General features: G+C 37.2%; 1 protein-coding gene across 1 annotated transcript in view; it reads left to right on the forward strand.

The window, feature by feature from the left end:
• The window catches only part of TNNT2 (troponin T2, cardiac type), a 141,655-nt gene that overhangs the window by 72,785 nt on the left and 54,285 nt on the right, over positions 1 to 14,585 (forward strand). The window contains exons 5-10 of the mRNA XM_089654092.1: positions 122 to 151; positions 7,325 to 7,348; positions 8,628 to 8,649; positions 9,563 to 9,623; positions 12,800 to 12,916; positions 13,726 to 13,803. Coding sequence (XP_089510218.1) covers positions 122 to 151; positions 7,325 to 7,348; positions 8,628 to 8,649; positions 9,563 to 9,623; positions 12,800 to 12,916; positions 13,726 to 13,803 — 332 coding nt within the window. The remainder of the gene's footprint in view (positions 1 to 121; positions 152 to 7,324; positions 7,349 to 8,627; positions 8,650 to 9,562; positions 9,624 to 12,799; positions 12,917 to 13,725; positions 13,804 to 14,585) is intronic.

Consider the following 14,585-nt stretch of genomic DNA (forward strand, 5'->3'; position numbering starts at 1 on the left):
CTGAGTTTGTTCTGCACATGCAGCATGCTGGCTGGGTTGGTAATGCCAGGGCTGATTATTTACCCTGTAAAGTAATTGAAGATCTGCTAGAAAATACTGTTTTATTTTTTCTCATTGGTAGATCATGAACAAGAAGCCAGTGCAGAAGAAGGTAAGCTCAACAATAAAGCCTGAAATGATTTTCACATGAATACTTTTCTTCAATTTTTCATTTTACAGCTGAACTCCAAACAGCTAAATAAACAGATACAACACATATACAGTGAAGGAAATAAGTATTTGATCCCCTGTTGATTTTGAATGCTTTCCCACTCACAAAGAAATGGTCAGTCTAAAAATCGAATGGTAGGTGTATTGTAACATCGAGAGACAGAATAGCAACAAAAAGTTCAAAAGAAATGCATGTCTAACAAATTATGCACAAATTATGCATTGATTTGCATGTTCATGAGGGAAATTTCCTTCACTGACAATTGTGTGGTCATGCAACACTGTATATAAATTAAATGTATGTCCTTTTTTCCCACAAATAGAGCTTTATTTCGGTGGTATTTGATCCCCTCTGCATTTTTGTATTTTTTGTGCTATAAACAAAAATTTTTTTAAAGAAAACCCAATATTTTTGACTTTTTGCTATAAAACATCCAGTACAAAAATGTAAAAAATCAAATTTTGTCATAAATTTAGGCCAAAATGTATTCTGCTCCATGGCTTTGCTAAAAAAATCCCAATACATGTAAATTAATTGGTTTACGTGAAAGTTATAGTGTTTACGAATGGTGGTATATATACTAAAAATTTTTTATGTACTAGCAATGGCGGCGATCAGCGACTTATAGCAGGACTGCGGCGGGCATTCTGACACTGGGGGGAACTGACTTGGTGTCACTGACATCCCCAGTGACACCAATACAGTGATCAGTGCTAATAAAAAGTACTGACACTGTACTAATGGCTGTGCATAGCCATCCCGAGCAGTGTGCCTGACCTGACAAGGAGGAGGACTGTTAGTAAACAAAGCAGCCCTCCTCCACGTCGGAGATTTTCAGGCGGTTAATCACCATCCGGGATCCGGTGATTGACAGCCACGGCCAAGAATGGCGGCGCGAGTAGGGCGCTTGTACGGCTTGTGTGCGCCATCTACACGGAAATACAAAATGACATATATATACATGATTTTGCGCACCCCTGCCACCCTGTAGCAGTATATCTGCTATAGGACAGATGGGATGTGGTTAATAAAAGACCACATAAAAGAGTTTTTTTGCTAGAATATTATATTTTAAGCAATAGAAATAATGGATTCACAAAAGGCTGAAATTATCAAACAAATTTGATTTCTTTTTATGAGGAGGTAAGCAAAAACATAAACAAACAAGTGGCTGTGGATATGGTATGTATACTTGGATTTTGCAAAAGAGTTTGACACAGTTCCCCACACACAGCTAATGTGTATGTTAAGGTATAGACAGGCTTAGCAAATTCAGTTTGTAAATGGATAGAAAACTGGCTAAAAGACTGCATTCAGAGAGTAGTGGTTAATGGTTCATACCCTGAATGGTCTAGGGTTCTTAGTGGTGTACCTCAAGGTTCTGTGTTGGGACCCTTACTTTTTAACATATTTAAAATTATAAAGAGTTTGGGAAGTACAATTTCAGTGTTTGCAGATGACACCAAGTGGAATAAAATCCTTACAGGATGTCTCCAACTTAAAAGCAATCTCAATGCACTGTTTAATGGGGATACTATTTGACACATGAGGTTTAATGTTGATAAATATAAAGTTATGCAGTTGGGGGCAAAAAACATGCATGCATTGTATGTTCTAGGCTAGGAGAAGAACAGCTGGGGGAGTCAATGGTGGAGAAGGATATGGGTGTCCTGGTAGATCATATAATTAATAGCATGCAATAGCAAGCTGTAGTGTCTAAAGCTAATAAAGTACTTTCTTGTATTAAGAGTGGTGTAGACTGCAGATATAGAAACATCATTTTATCCCTGTACAAATCATTAGTAAGTCCTCCTCTGGAATATGCAACTCAGGTTTGGGAACCTGTTCACAAAAGGATACTGGCAAACTAGAGAAAGCACAGAGAAGGGCAACCAAACTGATAAGAGGCATGGAGGAGCTCAGCTATGAGGAAAGATAGTGGTCAATATAGTGAACTTAGTGTTGAGTTATTCACTTTCAGGTCATTATAGAGGACAAAGGGTACTCTTTAGGTCTGGATGAAAAGAGATTTAATCTCCACATATGGAAAGGCCTCTTCACAGTAGGAGCAGTACAAATATGGATAAGACTCAATTAAGAATTAATTATAGGCAGCTCAGTAGATTGTTTAAAAAAAAAAGAGCTGGATGCATTCCTAAATGCACAATATATAACTGGATACTAATGTTTACAGGTAATAACACCATGGGTAGTTAATCCAGGAAATAATAGAAATTGCTACCTGTGGTATCAGGGAGGAATTTTTTTCCCCTGCTGGAGTGAATCTAATTATGCTTTATTGAAGTTTTAATTTTGGATTCCTCTGGGTCAACTGTGGATTTAGGATTGTGTGTATGGAGGTGGTTTTCTCTTTGTTTGTTTTATTTCCTATTGGTTGAAATGGATAGACTTTTTTCAACCTGACTAACTATGTGACTATGTTTTACCTCTTGAAAGATTTGTATTTCTGTTTATCCATGTCTGAGATTTACACAGCTCTGCAACACAACACATGACGTCAATCTGTCCTTTGTATTCAAATAGAATCAGGAAAAAAAATTTCAAATTGGGTCTCAGCACTTTGCTCTGCCACCTCTTTTGTGCACCTGCTATGTGTTTACATTAGAGATTATAAAGCTGAGGGTCTGCCTGCTCATTGCTGGCATGGTGTAGCTAAGCTATGGAAGCAAAGTAAAGTAAAACTGAAAAGCTACTGCTGCAAAATGGAAGATTAATTTTTCCATTTTCCATAGTGGCTGCAGGTACAAAGGTGAATGTGGTCATGTTATGTTAAGTTAACTTACTACTTGTTTGCAATATGAAAATATTTTGATGCCCATAGTCTGGCCACAGTTCTACTTTAACCAATTGCCTACTGGGCACTTTTACCCCCTTCCTGCCCATGCCAATCTTCAGCTTTCAGCGCTGTCGCACTTTGAATGACAATTAATCGGTCATGCAACACTGTACCCATATGAAATTTTTATCATTTTTTTCACACAAATAAAGCTTTCTTTTGAGGGTATTTAATCACCACTGGGTGTTTTATTTTTTGCACTATAAAGGAAAAAATACTTAAAATGTTTTTAAAAAAAGGTTTTCTTTGTTTGTATTATACAATATTTCAAACATCATCATTGATGTGCGTTGATGAGGCCACACTGATAGGCAGAACTGATGGGCACTGATAGGCAGTACTGATGGGCACTGATGAGGGGGCACTGATAGGCAGCACTAATGGGCCTTAATAGGCTGCACTGATGAGGCGGCACTGGTGGGCATTGATGAGGAGGCACTGATAAGGCTGCACTGATATTCAGCACTGATAGACACTGATAGGCGGCACTGATGGGCACTTACTGGAGGCACTACATGATGGCACTGACTTGTGGCACTGATAGGCTGCACTGACGGGCACATATTGGCAGCACTGATGGGCACAGATGTGTTGCACTGCTGGACACTGCTGGGCAACACTTCTGGGCACTGATGGGTAGCACTGTTAGGCACTGATGAGCAGCACTGTTAGGCACTGATGGGCAGCACTGTTAGGCACTGATGAGTAGCACTGTTGGCCACTTTTGAGGCTGCACTGATAAACAGGGCACTGACAATCAGTGCCCTGATTATCAGTGCAGATGTCTCCTTTCACAGTTGCCGGTTATTGGCAGTATTTTCCTCACGCTGTGAGGACTGCCGATAACTACCAAGTGTATTTACACGGTGATCAGCTGTGATTGAACACAGCGATCACAGAGAGCACTGCTGGGGGCGTGCGGGGGACGCGTTCTGGGAGGACATCCTATGATGCCCTCCCAGAACTGGACGATCGCGTTGTAGCTGTCATTCGGATATAGCTCGGTCAAGAAGTGGTTAAAGATTCAAGCACTATTACTCTGAAGCATTCCAAAACACAGTTGTGCTTCTCAGTGTGATTGCCAGGTCTGCAAGGATCAGCTTCATCTTACTAGCCCAACATTAGTTTGTCTCATCTGTAATCATATTTTGCCATAACTAGACGTGTTTTTGGAGTTTAGGATGTATCCGAATTCTGAATGGACATAGAAACAAATGGCAACAAATCTGAAAAAATGCCCCCTACCCGGAAATGCAAAATCACGTATATATACGTGATTTTGTGCAGGCCTGCTGCCCTATAGCAGTATTTCTGCGGGAAAGCGGTTAATGAATGCATAAGAAACAAAACAAAAATTTACATCGTGCATGTGTATGGCTGAGCTAACTGAGAAAGGTGAACAAAATAGGGTTGCACTCTCCCAGTTAAATTCCGTCCAGCACTAGGCCCAGAAAAAGGAAAAGAAGTAAACCAAAAAGGGTGAGTATAATCAGGAGCTAAACAGAGGCTTGGAAGACAGTATATAATGTAGTAATTATAAGAAGATTATAATGAAGGAATCACATGGTATCTGCCATTTAGGAAACGATCATCACTAGCAGAGCTCAAATAAGTTAAACTAATAAAAACTGGGTTGTGTTTGGCCTCCTTTAGACTTAAAATTTTAGATTTTAGAGGCTTTGCTGTAATCTGGTATTCCCAATACATCATACTAGGATTTTTCACTCAGACAAAAAGCAAGAAAACTTCTATCTCTAACCATTAAAGCTTACATAAACCCAAAACCAAGTTTTGTATGTTTTATTTCAAATATTCTTTATTCATTTTGAAACAATAATTTGTTATGATCTCTACCTATATGAGTTGTAAGAAGTTATAATCACTTACAAACTACCCTAATTGTGCAAACCTAAGTCCAGCTTTTAGACCTAAGTGGCCAATTGCCACACGATATTGTGGTAACTTGGGAGGAAGGGGAGTTACATGCTGTGTATTTGTCTCATCTTTTAGAACCCATTTGTAGTAAACATATAGTAAATACAGTTTATACCCCAATTCAAAAAAAGTTGTTGCTTTTTCCTGCATTGGTAAGCATGAATTCACTTAAAAGAGAAGTGTGGGATTTGAAAAAATAAACAATCATACTCACCTATGTAGATGCAGCATCGAGCCAACTTCGACCATACCAACAGGCATGCAGTTGGATGCACAAATAAACTACTGTGATTTTTCCAGTAATGTAGTGTAAGCACTACAGTATTTACATTCCCTAGCAGGGTAAGTTAGCATTTAGCAAATCAAGTCTAAGTTCTCATTCAGCTTGCAGGGCCATGTCATATTAATGATACTATTGCAACCAGCAGATCATCAGCAACAGGATCTGCAATCATTAATAGGCACTCACCCGCTCTTTTGCTTCCTCACGTGTTGAACCAGGGAGATGTCACTGCGTTCCTGCTGGCAAGCAAGATGTACCTAACCTAATTCTCTTAGTACATCTGCTCTTTTAGCGATATAGTAAATATCTTTTTGATTATACTAAATATTTTTTACAATGTATAATAAAACACTGAATAGAAAATTACAACTTTATTTAAGAAATATTGTGTTAGGCTTCAAAAGGAATAGAGCATGTCCACTTTGCAAAGTAAATGTTCACGTAGCTTAGTGAATGAGTGAATGAGTTGAAGCTGTGTTCACTTCAATCATCCAATCATGCTTATGCAAAAAATTGGGTTTTTCTCATATTCTCTTGCACACTTATGTGAACACTTATTCCCAAAGAATCTCATAAATTGATTTCCTATATGTTTCTGGCAGCGAGAATTACTATAGCTAGACACTGGAGGCAATCGGTAATTCCACTTGACTATGTAAAAAAGAAACTTAATTGGATCATAATTAACCACTTGCTGTTTATAAACGGCAGGGCGGTGGCACTCCAGGGGCGGGTTGCCGTTCATAAACGGCACCCGCCTTTTCTAGCTGTGCACGCTCCCTGGGAAAGCACAGCACCGCGATCTGGTGCCCGCTGTGTCCTCCGGACACAGTGAAACACCGATCATCGGACGGGACCTCTGTACAAGGTCCCGATCATGTGATCACTGATTGGCCAATCAGTGATCACATGCAAAGTAGTAAGCAAGATGTCACTTGTGACATCATTGCTTACTACGTGTGAAATCTGTGAATGATCACAGAGGTCACATGGTACAAGGCTATTCACAACAGCCTTGTACCATGTGACAAGGTGTGACCAATCACAGCTCACTCAGTATTTCTCAATGGCTGCAAGAATGCAGACAGAGAGAAAGAGAAATGATTGCTTTTACATCCTATATGGGTGTAAAAGCAATCACTGTAAAAAAAAAAATCTTCATCACCCCCCACAAGTAGTACAGTGTCACCATGGTGACACGGTACTGCTAGGGTGACAGTATGTAAAAAAAAAAAAAAAAAACATAAATAATATAAAAATGTAAAAAAAATGTTTAAAAATTATATTTTTTGGTTATAAACTAATTTGGCTTATTTTTTTTTATACTAAAAATATAAAGGAATACATTTTGGTCAAGATTTATGATGAAAGATTATTTATTTGCAAAATTTTTTAAGAAAAACACTTTTTTTCCAAAATTTGGGAATTTTTTCATTTACATCTTTATCTGTCTCAAAAAAAGGTAAAAAATTCATATGGGTACAGTATTGCATGACCGCGCAATTGTCATTCAAAGTGTGATAGCGCTGAAAGCTGAAAATTGCCCTGGACAGGAAGAGGGTAAAAGTGTCCGGACAGGAAGTGGTTAATGACAAACTCGCCTGTGTCCTATACAATAACTCAAAGAAATTCAATAACACATGGAACCCGTGGATCCAATACCTTTCTGTGATGATATCTCATCTGGACTTTCCTTTCTACTCTTTCCATTGCTCTTTTTTTGTTTTTTGTACTGCTCTGCATTGTATTTTCTATGTTGGCAAGGCAAGATATACTTGACCTCCAATTGGCCACGATTTATCACTTGTCTTTGACTGCCAATTGTTGCGACAAACTTTGTTGTTTTGACATTTCTATCAGTATATACGATGGAACGTTGTTCATTGTTTATTTTACTTATGTCTTTTTCGCTTGTAAAACTACTCAATAAAAACCTTATTGAAATAAGTGAACACATATTCACCCATTCAACTCTTTTGTTGTTTTCAATAAAAAATAAATGCATACATACCTAATTATTTATGTTTTCCCCTTACAGGGGGAGATGAAGAACATGGAGAAGGTATCGTTTGTGATATAATTTTTAAATTTAGTAATTATCTAATTGTTTTGTTTTGTCTTTTAAACTCACTTTGCAGTAAAGCAAGGAAGCATAAACCTCTGTAGTATATTAATGTACTTTACGAAACAATAATGCTGTACACACAAACAAATTACAATTGTAGTAAAACAATACAAGACATACAGGGGTTTATTTACTAAAGCTGAAGAGTGCAAAAATTAGGTGCACTTCTGCACAGAAACCAATCCGTTTCCAGGTTTTATTTCCAGAGCCTAATTGAACAAGCTGAGGTTAGAAACTGATTGGCTACCATGCACAGGTGCACCAGATTTTGAGTGAACCAGTTTTAGTAAATCTACCCCACAGAGTAAAAATGAATGAAATAGCCTTTTTGTTTATGGTGTAGTTCCACTTTAAAATAACTAGTAGCAGTTAGCTGCATTCTACTGAACTTATGTGTAATGCTGAAGATGTTTTGCTGCTTATCCAAACTCTTTGAAGCTGCCTGGATAAGCAGTGAAATGTTTGCAACAAATTCTGCTAAATATGATGAATTATAGTACTTCCAGCCACACCATAACCTGAATAAATGGGAATCTTCACAGACACTGGCTTAAAGTGTAGTCCCACTATTGCAGTCACTTTTGGGAATCCACAATTATAGTGTATGCTTTTTTATGTGTTGCCATTCACACAGCACACCTAAAAATATATATATATTTTTGAATTTTATTACTTTTCTAGTTTGTTTTCTTACTTTTCAGGTTGATACATAAGACTTCAGGTTATTCTGATCAATTTCAAAGTGCGATTAGAAGAAAGTGCATTGATATATAATGTACCATTCAAGCCTTGATATTTTTAACCTTTGTTAGGACAGACAGTGGAGCCCCATTCCTTAAGATTACATAGACGGGGAAGGCTAAGTAACATTTTAAAGCAAGTAAAAATACAAAGTAGGTAATATCCCGATTTGGCTGCAAAAGTGGAACACATTAACATTTCAACAGGAAACTATAAATGATGGGGAATAGTTACCTAATTCCCACAGAATGAAAACCAGTTTTCGCTGTATGTAATATTAAAATTTGCAAGGTTTTCAGCCTGGCACATAATATTCAACATAATATTGGAATATTCAAACATTTTGGAACTATGAGATCATCATGATCAAAGCGACTATTCACTTACACAGGATTGTAGAGAAAGTATATTAGCAGTATATAGATGTAGTTGCACTAAACAAAACCTTTTTTTTTCTTCATATTTTGTTAAACAGAAGAATCAAAACCCAAACCCAAGTAAGTAGTTCTCTTAAAAATTAATTGCATTGTTATACAGCACCATTTTTTTGTGACTTTGCTTGGTAACACTAATATTTAGTAAGTAAAAAAAATGTATACCAATTGTAAATAGAACAAAGATGAAAAATGCATTTTACATTTGAAACAGTAATTGTTTTGCAGCCATTTTGGTGGTTTCACTGGTGTGTTTATTTCTCTTATAAAAAAGTGGAGATATTTAGACATCTGGCCCTCTAAGGGTAACTCCCATGCTCCTACAGCATCACAAACTTTGAATGGCCCTGAGCTACATGACCAATTTAAGCAATCCTATTGCTGCACTTTAATGCAAACTGCTATAGAAAACTGGTTCTTTAGGTACATTTTACATTATACCATTTTGCATTGGCAAGCTGGTTCTGTTTGTCCTCAAAATGAGGCAAGACCATATCAATGTGCTAATTTTTTTACTATTGTTAAAACTCAGAACTCAGACAGAATGTCAGTGAATCCTGGGTCTGATGAAAGGAAAATAATGTGTTCAAACTATATTTTTCTTGCACAGAAATATTATTATATATTTAGTAATTAACAGGATGAAAGTTCTGTTATCTACCTATTTTCCATTTGACTATTGAGCACATATAAAGGCTATAGTGGCATTACTGTCTCTCTGACTCTAATTATGATTTCAGTTTGGTACTACTGTAAATACTGTAAGTATGTCTCCACTATGTAATTGTACCATCTTTACTAATATCAATATTAAAACACATCTTAAGATGCAGGACACATTAGTTTCCATTGATATATTGACATGTACTTATGAGCTATGCAGATGTTCTCTGTCCCAGTGAAAGAAAATCTAAAAAAAACTATGATCTTGTGATTTTTAAAAATAATAAATGCAAAATGTTATTGTTTTTTTCAGACTTTTTATGCCAACCTTGGTTCCTCTGAAAATCCCAGATGGAGAAAAAGTAGATTTTGATGTAAGAATGATGACAGTTTTGATAGTCCTTTAATTCGTCCATATAATTTAATCTTCAGAAGCAAATCTAAGCCATAAATTTAAATAATCATATTTTACTGTATATTCTACACTACCATAATTCTGCATGGTTAAAAATAAATAAACTAATCAAAGACCCTACTGAAATTCATCTCGGAGAACTTAATTTGTGTTACTTTTCCCCCCAATATATTACTTTTTATATGCAATATAAATTAAAAGTGGTGGTTGTGAACCACCCATGAAAGAGGGTGAAAGGTACACTATGGTAATTCTGGAATACAGAGCAAACCACCTGAGCTGAAATCATGGTGGTGTCTCTTGCAAACTCCCTCGGAGCACTCCTGTTACATATGACACACCCATACCTATAAAAAAAATACAAAAATTTGTTACTGAAACCCTTAATGCTGCTATGTGGATAAAAATCAGATCTTCCCAATAAGACACATTGGGGTTGATTTACTAAAGGCAAATAAGCTGTTCACTTTGGAATGGAAGTTGAACTTTGCAAGTGAATTTTTCCCAAAGCTTAGTGAATGTGGTGAAATTTCCCTTTATACTCTGCAAGGAATATCCAATTATGTGTGAAAAATAATAAAAACAGAATTTTTGATTGCACATGATTGGAAGATGGAAATCAGCAGAACCTCAACTCATTCACTAAGCTCTGGGAAAAAATCCCTTGCAAAGTAAACAGTCTACTTGTCTTTGGTAAATCAACCCCTTTGGCTCACCAGAGTTAGTGAAATCCAGCAAATTGAAAGTCTTTCTCTGGCTCTGAGAGACCAGGAATAGAAATACTCACAGATGTGGACGCCTTGGCATCTGTACAGAACCAATAATTACAAGCACCAGCATAGGCATCCCATTCTTTATCTATGGGTTGTCTGAAGTGCTGGGTGTGGGGTCTTTTTTTAGGGGAAGAGAAGGGAGGAGGTGACAGCCATATTTTGACCTTTCATTCATTATTTCCCATCTTTTCACTCCTTTTCCCTGTTTTTATTTGCAACTTCTTGAGAGTTGCCTTATCTCTATCCCTCTATCACATTACCTCTCATTTCTGCTATCCCCTGATATACCTACTGATATACCTAATCTCATCTTTCTTAGCCCAGCTAAACAAAAACAGAAAAAGTATGGTGACATCCATTGAGGGAAAGTTTATTTTTATTGATACAGGAAACATATCTTTACAAATACATATTATCCAGCAGAAGTATTATAATCAAAAATGCTTTGGATGCAACAGCCAGTATGTTAGATCAATCATGTTTATACATGTCTGTTGGAGCCCTGCTCCAACCCATTGATATACCCATATGGATATACCCATTGATACCATATCTGACATATATACAAAGATTGTCCCTGCCTTTTTTATTACGATACACATATGTACCTGGTTTAAATGTACTGTAAAGATTGTTTACCATTTCTTTTGTACCCCCTTCTGGTGTCCACCTTTAAATAAAAAAAAATATGTAATATATACAATATTTGTAGTTAATGCCGCTTTGGATGTACCTGAACAAAGTTGTGTTTTCATAGAGACCCTTGCCATTGATCGTTAGCCAGGTCACTAAATTCCTGAAGGAGATTAAAGACCTGGGAAAAGGGTCATGTATTTCTTATCATATCGTATAGAATATTTTTGACAACGTGGAGTAACAACTAATTACATATGCCATTGATATGTTCGCAGATATATGATGCCCTCTAACTACTGTGAGATATTTACTGTATTTTACATTCAGCAATCAGCAGTGTGAACCCCAAAAAATGTATTAGGCACCCTCATAGCACCCCCATAATTTACATGCCATTACCTGTATGTGTTACAGTGATGCCATCACTGCTATGTTCTACTGCACTGGTTGATTTTCACCTTTGCTTCTATTATGTGCTCAGGATTTACTATTGTGTTGTGCTGGGGTTTATTACCATGCCGGGCTGGGGGTTAATTGTTGTGACATGTTGCGGGTTAATTATTGTGCAGTGTTGGGTGCTAATTGTTGTATAATTTTGGGTGGTAAGTGTTATGTAATTTTTGGGGCTATTTGTTGTGCAATGCTAGTGGAGGTTAATTACTGTGCCATGCTGAGGGTTAAGTATTGAACCATGCACTGGTAAATTATTGTGCTGTGCTAGGGGTTACATTTCTGTGTCCTACTGTAGGTTAATTATTGTGGGTGCTGTAAGTTAATTATTTTTCTGTGCTGGGGGCTATTGCTGAAACTGACACAAGATGGGGGTTTTAATTTCTGATCCCGGCTGGGCTAATTTTAATTCCAGCCTCTTCAGTTTACCCTCAGATCTTATTTGGTCTATAAAAAAAGAGAAAAGTTACACTACAAGCCATAGACCATGAAGAAATATCCACTTGCTGGGCCACACCTATTTTTTGTCCACGCCCACAGGCTCGCAGTAGGCATTGTGCTTCATGTGCCGCATTAGCACCCACATTCATACTTCAAGCGCCAGCATAGCACCCCCCAAAAAAATATTCCGAGCCACTCCAGCCCTAGTGCAACCCATTTTGTCCCCCACTGCCTGCAGTTTTGCAGAACCTGGTGTTGCCTTCAGTTGTGCAGGACCTGGTGTTGTGTTGGCTTTGAACACATATACTTTTCAATTAGTCCCTGGGATTGGTCATATGACCATCTTGTTCTATGAGTTGAACCAATACCATAAACCTGAACAACTCTACTCCTGGGTGCATCACTGGCACATATTGTATCTACTTGTTGCACCCTGCATTAAAAGTAAGAAGAGATGTATAGGCCATAGAAAAGCCCAGTGTTGCTTATTCTGCTGTGGCCCTGTTCCTACACCGGTGCTTTCCAAGAAAAAAAAGCAAAAGAAAAAAACAGCAATTGTTTTAGATGAAACACAGCCCCTGAACTTCCTTCTTTGTTGAAAGTGTCTTTTTACATAATTGCAACTGAAGATGCGGCAACAGGATAAATTAAAATAAAGCTTTAATAGTCACAATAATGGTTGGATGTGTACACAATCCTGTATTATAAAAATGTCACATAATGGAAATTTGTTTCCTCTGCAGGAACAACAATGATTATTGCCCTTCCATTTGTAACAGTAGTTACTACTAACATTATTTTAACAGCACTGAGAATTTAATATGATTCTTTGCAGGACATTCACAGAAAACGCATGGAAAAGGATCTTACAGAACTTCAGACACTTATCGAAGCTCACTTTGAGAATCGCAAAAAGGAGGAAGAAGAACTTTTGGCTTTGGCTGATCGCATGGTATAAATAACTCTTATTATTATTACTAGCTTTCCACTGAAGTAAGTTTAAATAAACATATAGTACTTAGACAGCAAGAATGTAGGGGAGGTTGCAGAAACCCGTCTAGCAACACAGAGGACCAGAAGCAGAGGACCAGGTAAACAGAACTGCTTTTCACAGTACTCTTTTTAGTTTCATATTTAGATAAAGTCAACCACTTTTTGGTGTACTTACTTTTTTAATGTCAATGTCAAGACTAGCACCTCTGTTCAAAAAAGATCCTAGCAATTTCTTCTGCTTACACATACATGAAACGAGGATCAATATTTTATGAGATTTTTTTTTGTTTTCCTCAAATTGTTCAGTTTATAAACCAGCCTATTGCATAGAATCTGTATTTTTCACATGGGATTGGCATTTAAAGGCTTCTTCACACCACCCAAATTCTATATAGTAACACAGCACAATGTTGTTGCAGTGCACTGCAATGTTCTCTGATGCCCTATTTGTATATAGAGGTGCTCTACATTTGCAAAACTTTGTGCAGGAGTGATTATTTTGTTTGTTTTGCTTTAAGCAGCACATTGAAATTAATGGGCTACCTTAATGCAATGCTAGTTAACACGCATGCCAAATTAATCACAGCAACCCCCCTGATATCAACTGTTAAGAGCCTCTGTTTCTCAAGAACTTGTTTTAGATATAATGCATCTTCATTTTATTTCCACCTCAAGTAGATTCTCAATCACCAGTCAGAGGCTAAAATATTTTGATTGTGGATTCATCATATAGGTATATATTGTCTTCATTTACTCCTTACATTTTAGGAAAACAGAAGAGCAGAAAGAGCAGAACAGTTGAGAATTCGCACAGAGAGAGAGAAGGAAAGGCAGGCAAGAGTAGCTGTAAGTATGCCAAAAATAAAATCTGATTTGAGTTTAAATCATAGAAGTGAATTAACTGTAATTTTTTTTCTAAAACTTACATATGGAATGCGGAGGTGCTGTTCATTCCAACAATATTACTCTTGGGATGCTAGCTTATTGAGATCCACTGAAAAAATAAATTTTGCTTTGCTGAAATTCAGTTAATCAAATATGCTCGTTTTAAGCATTGAGTATTTGTCAACAAGGCTGCTTATATTGAGAAGGGTTGCCACTAGGAATGAGGTTTGGGTCTGCCTCTACCATCGGTAAGATGCGAATCCTGCAGGTTCGAGATTTGTGATCCTGGAGAATTTATTGGAAGAATTTTTTTCAACTGTAATCTACAGCAGGCTTTGAAGAACTGATAATGTGGCTTTTGGTTAAGCCACCCCCCTCCCCATAAAAGAGGGGGCACTGAGCAGCCATAGTGTCAGTGAATTAGAAGCTATTGTAGGGAAAACTGACAAACTGCACAGGGAGAGATAAGGGTCAGTTATGAAACTATACTTTAAATCTGATTGCTAGCTCTTTGGGCAATCAACCCAGATGCTGCCTTATTTTATGGTTCTTATTATTGGGGGCTTAAGTTGTGTTTAATTTTACTTTGTGGTTGATTTGAGATCAGTAATTCGTTTTAGCTGCGGTCCCTTCCATAGAAATTTTTTTTTTTGCTGCAAGGCTTATCTTACAAAACAGGCTTTGGTTTAAGGGTTGGTATTTGGGTTTTCATCTATTTTGGGGGTATATTGGTTTTTATTTTA

This window comes from Staurois parvus, unplaced genomic scaffold (genome assembly GCF_062004578.1).
Source record: "Staurois parvus isolate SC_StPar_1 unplaced genomic scaffold, SC_StPar_1.0 ptg000744l, whole genome shotgun sequence".
Lineage (NCBI taxonomy): Eukaryota > Metazoa > Chordata > Amphibia > Anura > Ranidae > Staurois > Staurois parvus.